At 43.1% G+C, this 12,000-nt stretch overlaps 1 protein-coding gene across 1 annotated transcript in view; it reads right to left on the bottom strand.

The window, feature by feature from the left end:
• Nucleotides 1–6,368: 6,368 nt before the first annotated feature.
• The window catches only part of RGS22 (regulator of G protein signaling 22), a 64,787-nt gene continuing 59,155 nt past the window's right edge, over nucleotides 6,369–12,000 (bottom strand). Inside the window, exons 25-27 of the mRNA XM_076332157.1 lie at nucleotides 11,497–11,599; nucleotides 10,808–10,917; nucleotides 6,369–6,404 (exon numbers count right to left, since the gene is read on the bottom strand). Coding sequence (XP_076188272.1) covers nucleotides 6,396–6,404; nucleotides 10,808–10,917; nucleotides 11,497–11,599 — 222 coding nt within the window. The 3' untranslated portion in view covers nucleotides 6,369–6,395. The remainder of the gene's footprint in view (nucleotides 6,405–10,807; nucleotides 10,918–11,496; nucleotides 11,600–12,000) is intronic.

Below are 12,000 nucleotides of genomic sequence, written 5' to 3'. Positions count from 1 at the left end.
GTGCTTTCCCGGTGTTTCACTCAAAAAAAAAAAAAATCACTGTTTTCATCCTTTGGAGGAAAGGCCTACTACTGCCAGGTGCTGAGCACCTCTGAAGACATGAATTAAGAGAACGAGTTTCAATACATTCAGCAAATTTCAGGATCAGGCAGCCAGGAGTTAAGATGATCTTTGAACTGGAAGGTCGTAACGAAGATGAACATAATCATACACACTCTCCTTTTTTAGATCAAGCATTCAGTTCATTAGCTTGAAAATAGTCAATCATTTATCGTAGTCTTTAGTGAATGGCCCAACACGTGCTGTTAATTACTTTCTCATTTGGGAGAAAAAACACAGAGGAAGTTAATACTTTTCTTGCATATGCTTACTAGAGGAAAAAGAACTCCCCAAAAGTGCATTTATTTTCTCTTTCCAGCAGCCGTGCAGACCTCTGGAAAGAGCTGTATTCCTCAACAAAGCAAGTGTAATGGCTCTGTCCTCTCCAACGGAAGTGAGTACAAATCCAAACATTTTAATGAAAGACAAAGACCTTCATTTAAAAAAAATACAGAAGAAAATGGTTGGAATATTGTATTAGGAAAAAGATGATATACACAAAATTTAAGCCCTATGTGATTATGACAGTAAAATAGTTTACCAAACAAGGTAATTTTCTGCATATATGTGTATAGTGTGTATGTATATGCACACAAGCACACACAAATCCATGAAGTACAGATTTTATAGACATATATACATGCCTGCATACACACACATACAAAACTGTAAAGGTGTGAATTACTCTAGAGATGCGACAGATTCGATTCCTAAAGTACCTTTTTCAGGAATGAGTGGTATTCAAACCAATCAGGGTCTGGGGTTTACAAAACCAGTACTGATCAGTTGGGTCTCACAGCTGGGATGAAATTCATTTAGTTGCCTACAGGTGAAAACTACTAAGAATGCTAAAAGCTTGTTGATTGTATTTACTGAGCCATAGGCACCATGGCCTATTATAATGAATATTTCCAGTGAAATCTCTGTATTTACTGACTTTGACAGATGGGGAATATTGCATAAGCTATTGTGTGCCTGTGCATTCCTTGAGTGTGATGCTGTGTTTTTTTCTTGCTTGCCTTGTCATTTGTTTCATTTAACTTTCTCATTAATGGCACAATTGCTTTGCTTTGTTCAAAAATCCTTTTCTGAGAAGCGAATATTACTTTCTTTTTAAACTTCTTGCCAACAAAAGATTTTCAAACGCATATGGTACAGAGGAATCATGTACAAGATTGTTTTAGAGGAAAAAAAATATCTAAAATTAAAAGCACAAATCCACTTACTACATTGCCACTTTTCCTTTGACATGAAATGCAGACTTAACGTGAGAAATGCATACAGTTCATCAGCATACTCTGAACAAATACATAATTAACATGTGGAATAAGCAATGCTGTTGTCAACGCTTCTACATATGTTACCATGAAACTAAAATATTTTAATTAGTAGAGAAATAGAGGAAAATCCAAGTAAATGCAGCCTGCGCTTGACATATAAATTAGCCTGGCTCAATGAATATTAAAAATAAGAGAATCTCATCTATACCTTGACTGTCCTTACCATACTAGGACAGCTTAGTGGGTCCTGCATAAATCCAATCTGCTCCAGCGCTCTGATAAATTATTACTTGGCAGAGAAGTATCCATTGTGGCCATTGTGCAAATACTTTACTACATCACTGGTAGAAATCAAAATGTATGAGTTCGTTAGCAGCTAGGTAAAAAGGGTAGACTTTGGTGTTTTGTATTAATCCAATGTGCTGGACTGACCGAACCTTATTTGAAGGGTACCTAATAAGAGGAAAAATAAAAAACTATATAGCAATACCATGTGGCTTCTGATTTGGGAACTACAATTTAGCCTGTTAGACATGGACCTGTTCCAAAAGTGCACATTCAAACAATCATGCATGAAGGAGTTAGAAACACGTTAGATGTGAATTACAACTCTCTGAAATCCTGGGAATGCTCCAAATCAGGCCATTAGAGGTAGGTTTGAACTGTGAGTACAGATCCAGATCTAAAATTTTTGTTCAAACCTGTCTTTCCCTAACATTTTTACAGCAACTACTGAATGTATTAAAACCAGCAATGTTCCATGAGCTTAAAAAAAATACCATTTAACCCCATCTTAGCTGTATTCAGACATGATTCACAATGACTGACTAAAAGCATTTCTATAAAAAGGCAGTAACAAAAATCATCAGTTGAATGTAATGGGACAGTTTAAACAGGTCAAATTCAAGCTGGATTACTGCAGCTCCATTGGCCACATACAGCTGCACAGTGACCAGTTTTGCCCAGTATTTAACATTAGAAACATAAATAATTTAAGGATTTTCTTTCCTAAGTTTGGGACGGAACTTTGAAACATCTGGTCTCTTTTCAATCATTTTTACACACACACAAGCTAAAGTCAATAGTTTTGGGTGGGATTGAAGCTGGCCATTTCACAAGTGTACAAGTGGTAGAGGATAGAAAATGTCCCCAGGTCTGTAATACTGTATAGGGCTAAAGGAGCAACGAAGGGACACCTGCCGTTTTTCAGTACTCTCAACAGCAGGAAACTGAGGGTCCCACATTTATGAAAATACCCAGTTCATTGATGCTTTTATCTGTAGACTTCATTAATGCAGGTTTCTCTTTTTTTAAGTCAAACATATTTGCAAAGTGAGTCACAATGATTCTTCTCATGTAAAAGATGTAGAAGGTGTGGCACAAACCAGTCTGGCCTTGGCCACCCAGTACTGTATAATAAGAGAAACAATAATAGAAACTGGGTCTGCTCCTGTGTCTGCAAAGCACCTCTCTTTGTTGCTGATCTCAATGCCTGATGATTAAATACTAGATTTCCACACCTTTAAAGGGACAAACAAATCCACAGCTCAGAGTCTAAGACTGTTCCCCATTAATATTACTTTAAGAAACAGCCACTAAAAAGGGATCACGAGGAGTATGGAGGCAATGGCAGAGCAGCATTGTACAGACACAAATGAGAAAGCATTTTGCCCCTTTTAAAATGGCCTAGTGACCACCACTACAACTCTTGTAAACTATTGTAAGTATGCACCATAATAACATAATACAGCACTACATATTTTCAGGAATTCATCTCATAGTCTGACACTTTGTGTCATGCAGTAGCAGGAGAGAAGTCAAAGCAAAATGTATAAAGCCCCTTCCTGAAGTGCATGGTCACAGCTTGTGTTGATATCAAAAGTATTTGAATGAGCAACTTCAAGACTGCACCCTCAAAGATTATAAAATGTTTTAATAAACATGGCAGGTCTGATGAGACAAAAGTGAAATACACAGTAATAGCATCTAAGTGTAAATATTTATGAATCCAAATGACTGCTTAAAAAAATTCCAAAATAGTCCCAATATGTTGCGTTACTTGGGAGTAAACAACAAAAGTAAGTCTGAATGTATATGATTGGATTGTGTATTTTGAACGCCACTAAAGCATAAATCCATCCAGAAGAGTTTCTAGGTTTGCAGGTTTCTGAAAAGAGAATTGTTTTTATTGTCTGTAGCAGCAAACTCCACAGAGAACTGTTGCTCTGCTGTAGACTTCTGAAAGTCCCAAAGTATACGTAGTTAAAATAACAAGGAATAAAGTTTTAGTTATCTAAAGGGAGAAGTGCTAGGGTTGTTGAGTAAAACTTTTCTAGCCTTTTAAAACTGCTGAGCTCACATAGGTGGTAGGTCAGCAACCTGAGAGAGAATAGGTCTCAAGAACAAGATAAAAAGGCAATAGGAGTGCAAGCTTTCTGAAGTGTTAGAAAGTCATCATTTAGAACAATAACATTTACTTAGTCTCTATACCTGTTCACTTCTCAGGCTCTCTGCTGGAACTGGCAATAGTCATTACTTGGTCCCTCGGGACGAGACTAAAACCACTATTCTGTTTTAGATGTATCACCAAATAGCACTTACGGGGTATCTGCCATTGCAGCAGATTAGATTCAGTAACCCAGAAATGAAAGGGTCCCTGTCTCAATATATTTCCTGTCCAATTGCTCACTATTTCTTTAAAATTAACACATAAAATGGGCATAATGATATGACGTGTTTCTAGCATTACTAATACATGTGATCCTCCTCAGTTGCATACTAAAGACATGGCCTATAAATGACTGTGCATGTGCATGTATATAGACATACACATGCATATATATATATATACACGCATATATATTTCAGTTAACATGGAGTCAGAACTGCAGACTGGATGGAGGGTTATCATCGGTTTGCAGAAATTTGAGTGGATAGAGCCAGTTTGCAAAATTCTACTCACACATTGAAGTACACGAAGTACTTTTTTTTGTTTGTTTTTAAGTTCGATAGACTTGTATGGTATTAATCATAGTAACTGTCTGGGACAGTAGTTTTTGCGTGGGGACTGGTAAATTTTCGTTAACAATTTGGCAAGGCTGGAACATATTCACAAGGAGTTTTATCATCTGTGACAAATATCTGGATAATATTTTTCATTTTAGAAGTAATCCAAGTATGATTCAAGTCAAAGCTACCAGCATAAGATAAGCATTGTCTACATGTTATTTAACTGTCTCAAAACGCCATGAAGGCAAGAATATAACAAAACAGAAACTGACTGCCGCGCTCCAGCATTTGGTTGCGTGCACTGTACTGACCACAGCAGTAGAAAGTGGCCTTTCACATGTTTTTTAGACTGACATACATCACTGCATTTATGGCGTTTCATGATTCTTCTTTGCCTTTCACATTAATGAACGGTAGGCCACACAGTACCACATGTGCTCTGCTCACTACAAGATGCTACATTTCACCCTGGTCAGATGTACTGAGCATTAAAGTTTAGTGCGTCTGTGAAATTTGGGAAAACATGAAAAACAGGGACAAGAATTTTATGTTTTACTCCCTTGTGGCTTCCACCCAAGATGTCTTTCTCAGGCAATGTCACACGAGCAAACAACCCAAACACAGAAGGAATGGAGATAAGCACGAAGCAAACTCTGTCTGAACTGTGGGGAAAGTAGGAACTGAACCAATGATCTCCCTTGCTCCTTCTGCAAGGATATATGAGCAGGGCAGCTGTATCCATAAAAAGAGTGCCTGTCTTCCCTGCCAGCCTGTCTGAAGCAACTCCCAAAGGAAATCCCATACAATTCTTGGTCATTGTGTCAAGAGTGAAAAAGAAAAGGACTATTAGTTGTCCTTAGCTGTCACTCCACACTGAGGAGGAAAGCACTCATGAAGGTCCTTAGCAGCATGATCTTAGAGCTCCAAGTGAAGGACCTTTACTTCTGACCACTGAGAGAGGGCTGTGTGGATCGTTCTTCTTGTCCAAGAGGTTGGGAGGGGTAGCGGAAGACAATCCCATCCCTAATTCGGGTAGTCCTTGGGAACTCAGCAAGCTGGAGCTTGCTGATCTGCCTTTCTCTGCATTACACACATGTAGAGAAGAATGGAGCCAACAACTTTGTGGCTGGGGACTGGTGTTTAAAGCGGTCTGAAAAATGTGGAGAAGTCTATCATCATCCTGTCTCCTGCCTAGCAGTTAATTCTGCCCCTGCCCCCTCTTAACTCCCCAATTAATCCTTTGGCCCTAGTCCCAACATCACCTCTGCCCCAAGTCTTTTAAAAACTCTTAAAATTGTAAAAAGAAGCAAGGAAGTAGGGAGAGCTACGCAAGAGCTATGAGCTCCTGCAACCTTCCGGTGAGTAATGCCTTGGGAGGAATGACGTTTTACAGAAGTTCTCAATCGCATCTGTGTCCTGATGTATTTTAAGCCTTTCTTGTGGATCAAAATTCAGAAATGAGGCAGAAGGTGTACTTTGGGCCAGGAATCAGACTGGATTGGTAGCAAACCACAACAGGGTTTGATTTTATGATAGCTCAGACACCTCATGAGTTATCCTTGATGAATAGAAGTTGTGTGAATTGCAATACTGAGAGCTTAGTGTGCCAAGACACACTGCTTCAGGGCTGTAAGTTCAATGCAGTGTTTTACTTATTCATTAGATCAGACACTTAAGAACTGGGTTTGACTGTAAGATCTTTAGGACCAAGACCACCTAGTTGTTTGTACCATGCATATTTCAGTGGAATCTTACTCTGATTTGAGCCTCAGGGTGTACTACTAAACAAATGAGTAACACAGGAGTCAGTATCACAATCATGTTGATATGGAACACATTGGAAGATTTTTCTTTTCTACCCTTGACTAACGTCCCATGGTTCTTAATAATATTCCAAGGTGCCATCTTTGCTCTGGAAACATAAGTACAAACCTTGTATGCACATTATTTTTGTATCTCCTGCCCACCTCCATTGAATGTCTCTGCAGTCCCTTCCTCAGAGAGATTTTAATCTGCCTGCAAAAGGTAACAGAATGTCATTGCTGTGTTGCAGCCAGTTGAAGTAGTCAGAACAGTTCTTCAATAAATGCATCAAAAAGAGAGAAACAAGGTGTGGTTGGGTTGGCCCTCACACTAGCAGCCAGTTTCCTACCCAGCTGCTCAGTCACTCATTCCCCCCTGCCCTCTGCAACAGGACAAGGGGAGAAAAGAGGAAAAACAGGAAAGAGAAAGCTTGTGGGTCAAGATAAAGATAGGGAAATTGCTTACCAATTACTGTTGCAGACAAAACAGACTCAAATTGGGGAAATTAATTTATTGCCAATTAGAATAAGCCATTACTGATTCAGGTAGTGGGAAACAAAAACAAGAAAAAGAAGAAACTAACATTTACACACTTAGAGAAAACACTTTTCCTTCACCTTTCCCAGGATCAAGTTCACTCCAAGCACCTCTCCTCCACTCCTTGTTATCGCCACAGGTTACACTCAGTCCCTTCAGTGAGGCAATGGGCAGCCCTGTCTTCCTTCTCACTCTTTTCCTCTGCTGCAGCGTGGGTCCTCCACAGGCTGCAGGGAATATCTGATCCACCATAGAGCACCTCCTCCTCCTCAACCTCCTCCTCCTCCTCTGGCCTTGGTGTTCCCTCTGTTGTTTTTCACTCTTTTTATTCTGTCCTCCTCTCTCTGACTTACTTTGCTCTTTCTTAAATACGCTTTCCCAGAGGCACCACCACCTTGGCTGCTGGGCTCAGTTGTGCCCTGTGGTGGGTCGGTTGGAGCCGGCTGGGACCGGCTGTGTCTGGCACGGGGCAGCCCCGGCCTCTCCTCACAGAGGCCACCCATGCAGCCCCCCACTGCCAGCACCTTGCTATTTATACCCAATACACAAGGTGTGACCTCCTCTGTAACAAAGTGGAGAGAAGCTGTCCCATCAAGAGCAGTGGAGGTCTTTTGTAGATATCTCACCCCACCAGCAGAGTGATCAGATCACCGCAGAGATCATAATTGAGGAGAACCGCCAGAGGGTCATGATGGAAGAAGAGGAAACCACTCAAAGGCAGTGGGAACACTTGAGCTATTGGGAGGGAAGGGGCAGGGCAGGCAAATTTCCAGTGGTGTTGGAGAGCAGGCCGCAACTGAAGCTGGTGGGAAAGACCTCTCAAACCGCTCAAGACCTCTACTTTCTCATTGTGTTTGCCCGTACCACAGCCTGATGCCTGGCAGGAATGCAGCTCTCAGATTTTGAATAACAGGGTGGGCCAGGGACTGCTGGGCTGGGCTGCAGCAAGGACTGCAGCTACCTTGTAGGTCCTCTTTGGCCTGTTCAGGACGCTGGTTGAGAGAGTCCCTTGGGAGACGGTCCTGAAGGGCAAAAGGGTCCAGGAAGGCTGGACGTTCTTCAAGAAGGAAGTCTTAAAGGCGCAGGAGCAGGCTGTCCCCATACGCCGTAAGAAGAACGGGCAGGGAAGACAACCAGCCTGGCTGAACAGGGAGCTCTTGCTGGGACTCAGGAAAAAAAGGAGAGTTTATCACTTGTGGAAGAAGGGCCGGCAACTCAAGAGGAGTACAGGGATCTCGTTAGGTCATGCAGAGAGGGAATGAGAAAGGCAAAAGCCCAGCTAGAATGGAATCTGGCCATTAAAGACAACAAAAAATGTTTTTACAAATACATTAATGACAAGAAGAGAGCCAAGGAGAATCGCCATCCTTTATTGGATGCAGGGGGGAACATTGTCACCGAGGATGAGGAAAAGGCTGAGGTACTTAATGCCTTCTTTGCCTCAGTCTTTAACAGGCAGACCAGTTATCCTCAGGGTACTCGGCCCCCCGAGCTGGAAGACAGGGACGGCGAGCAGGATGAACCCCCCATAATCCAAGAGGAAGCAGTCAACAACCTGCTACGCCGCCTGGATGCTCATAAGTTTATGGGGCCGGATGGGATCCACCCGAGAGTGCTGAGGGAGCTGGCAGAGGAGCTCACCAAGCCGCTCTCCATCATTTATCAGCAGTCCTGGTTAACGGGGGAGGTCCCGGATGACTGGAGGCTTGCCAATGTGACGCCCATCCACAAGAAGGGCCGGAAGGAGGATCTGGGGAACTACAGGCCTGTCAGCCTGACCTCGGTGCTGGGAAAGATTATGGAGTGGTTCATCTTGAGGGCACTCACAAGGCATGTGCGGGACAACCAGGGGATCAGGCCCAGCCAGCACAGGTTCATGAGAGGCAGGTCCTGCTTGACCAACCTGATCTCCTTCTATGACCAGGTGACCCGCCTAGTGGATGAGGGAAAGGCTGTGGATGTGGTCTACCTGGACTTCAGTAAGGCCTTTGACACTGTCTCCCACAGCATTCTTCTAGAGAAGCTGGCGGCTCACGGCTTAGACAGGTGTACTCTGCGCTGGGTAAAAAACTGGCTGGACGGCTGGGCCCAGAGAGTTGTGGTGAATGGAGTTAAATCCAGTTGGCGGCTGGTCACGAGTGGTGTTCCCCAGGGCTCAGTTTTGGGGCCGGTCTTGTTCAATATCTTTATCAGTGATCTGGATGAGGGGATCGAGTGCACCCTCAGTAAGTTTGCAGATGACACCGAGTTGGGCGGGAGTGTTGGTCTGCTCGAGGGTAGGAAGGCTCTGCAGAGGGACCTGGACAGGCTGGATCGATGGGCCCAGGCCAACTGCATGAGATTCAACAAGGCCAAGTGCCGGGTCCTGCACTTCGGCCACAACAACCCCATGCAGCGCTACAGGCTTGGGGAAGAGTGGCTGGAAAGCTGCCTGGAGGAAAAGGACCTGGGGGTGTTGGTCGACAGCCGGCTGAACATGAGCCGGCAGTGTGCCCAGGCGGCCAAGAAGGCCAATGGCATCCTGGCCTGTATCAGAAATAGTGTGGCCAGCAGGAGTAGGGAAGTGATCGTGCCCCTCTACTCGGCACTGGTGAGGCTGCACCTCGAATACTGTGTTCAGTTTTGGGCCCCTCACTACAAGAGGGACGTCAAGGTGTTAGAGCGTGTCCAGAGAAGGGCAACGAGGCTGGTGAGGGGTCTGGAGAACAAGTCTTATGAGGAGCGGCTGAGGGAACTGGGGATGTTTAGCCTGGAGAAAAGGAGGCTGAGGGGAGACCTCATCGCTCTCTACAACTACCTGAAAGGAGGTTGTAGTGAGGTGGGTGTTGGTCTCTTCTCCCAAGTAACAAGCAATAGGACGAGAGGAAACGGCCTCAAGTTGCGCCAGGGGAGGTTTAGATTGGACATGAGGAAAAATGTCTTTACTGAAAGAGTGGTTAAACATTGGAACAGGCTGCCCAGGGAAGTGGTTGAGTCACCATCCCTGGAGGTATTTAAAAGAGGTGTAGATGCAGCACTTAGGGACATGGTTTAGTGGGCATGGTGGTGTTGGGTTGACGGTTGGACTCGATGATCTTAGAGGTCTTTTCCAACCTTAATGATTCTATGATTCTATGATTCTTTGAGCACTGGACCCAGCTGGAGGTTTCTCAGCTACAGAGCAGGACCAAAGCCCCTGCGCAAGGACTCTCCACACTGATATAGCTGCATGTGAAGCAGAGCTGCAGTACAAAAGGCATAAATGTATGAAATATAGTAACACCTGCAGAGGTGCATAAGGTCCAAGGTGACTGGATGACTTTAACTGCAACTAGAGGAGGTGATAAGAGGGCAGAAAGAGAACGTGAGGGAAGACCAAGGAATGCTGCAGTTTTCTCTGAAGCCACATACAAAAAATGCTGCCACAGGAAGAATATGTTCAGGCACTGGGAAGTTTAGGAGGCCTAGCAAGGACAGGACACCAACTTGCCTAAAATAGCAGCATTGAAATACAGAATTAGAAGAGGAAGGAGGAGCAGAGAAGGAAGGGGAGCAATAGTCCAAGTTCTATTAATTTTTTTAAGTCCATCTAATTTCAGCATAGGCTTAAAAAAACAAAGCAAAACCTCCAGGGGATTCTTCCATCTAGGAATTCAAGCTTTGAAGCAAAATCTGTTTTTCTGTCTTTATCAGATCTCTTCACTGTCCCACTTCTTTCTCCCATTCTAATATTTAATTGGCTTCAGCAGAGATGATCTATTGCTAGTTCTGTGTCAGGCCCTTGCCAGTAACACCATGGGGTCTGAGCTTCCTCCAGCCATCTCATGCTCCTATTTAAAATATTTTAACTGGAAAGCTTAGATGACTGCATTTCAGAGACTAGCATTTTGCAACAAAATTCCATCTGGTCAACATTAGGTCCACTAACGATGGTTGAAGTGAGAAATAATCTTACCTTCATGTTGAGGCTTTACAGCTTCAGTTAAACATGATTTGGAGTGGGATAACTTGCTACTAATGAACATCAGCACTGACAGCAGGAAAACTAACTTGTAAGAATCCAAATTTCAAAGCACACTTGTTGGCAGGCTGGTACTCACTTTCTGTTTCTTGGGAAGATTTGAGTGTTTCTCCAAAATCACACTACTCTGTGGAGAAATGGTGGATTTTTCGGAGTTTCCAGGCTTCGGGAAGGACATAGATGAGGTACCTGCATATGGAAAGAAAATTAAAATGATGGGAAACTGATGGGGTTTAATATTACATGGTGCTATTGCTAGCCCTACTGCTAAATGGAGCTATTTAATGAACAAACAGGTCATAATATCCTTGGGGAAGACCTAAGAGGATATTCACAGCTGAAACAAGGATGAAGCAATGCCTCTTACATCCCCTGAAAACATACTGACAAACTGGTGAGAAAAAAATTTCATCTCTCTGGTTGTATGTAAGTTGATGAAGCACAAGAAGCCAGGGAGGTGAAATATGTAAGTGAACCAAACAGGATTGCCATGTCACTCTGCAGAATGAAGAAATGGCCATATTCCTCTCTGCAGTAGGACCTGTGCAGTAAAGGCGATGCTGATACCCTGCAACTTTCACTTTCCCTTTCTTAGAAAACTTATCACTCACGAGTATGGTGCAGAGAGCAACTCCCCTGCAGACAGCATAAGAGAGGCAGAGGTTTATGTACACAACTCCAAAGGAGAGCAAACAAAGTCCTTATACTGAGAGAATTTCACCAAAGCTATAAGCTTGTCCTCCTAAACTACAGAGCTTGGTTAACAACCTGTAGGGAATGATGATGAGTTTTCCTCCAGATCTTCTTGCATTTTAAGGAGTATTCTCTCCTGCTCCAAGGCTTCTATGTACTTGGAATATGACCAGGAAGCCTGCAAGAACCATTAAAAACCATCAGCCTCCAGACCATATCACTGGTAGTTCCTGGTCCATTTCAACAGTGAGACAAAAAACTTGTTTATGTTATATCCCTGTATTGAATAATCACAATTATTAAGAAGAGAAGTTTTGTCATGACAATACTGGAATCATGGGAAAAATAATACTGCTGCAAATAAGCGAATCTCAAAACACCATGAAATGCAATTTAAGCAAGTTTGACAGATACGATGTTTACATTCATTTGTTCTCCATCCCTGGTCTGAGTCCTATTCTCTCTCCTTTCATCTTCAAAACCTAAATACAGCAGACCTTTCCCCTCCCAAAGTATCAGTCTTTTGTGCTACTGAGGACTTGATTTTATCTCCCTGCCACATCCTTCCAGAGTGTCCTT

This window comes from Aptenodytes patagonicus, chromosome 2, assembly GCF_965638725.1.
Source record: "Aptenodytes patagonicus chromosome 2, bAptPat1.pri.cur, whole genome shotgun sequence".
Classification (NCBI taxonomy): Eukaryota; Metazoa; Chordata; class Aves; order Sphenisciformes; family Spheniscidae; genus Aptenodytes; species Aptenodytes patagonicus.
Note: the sequence above shows the minus strand (reverse complement) of the source record. Positions and strands in the feature narration are given on the sequence as shown.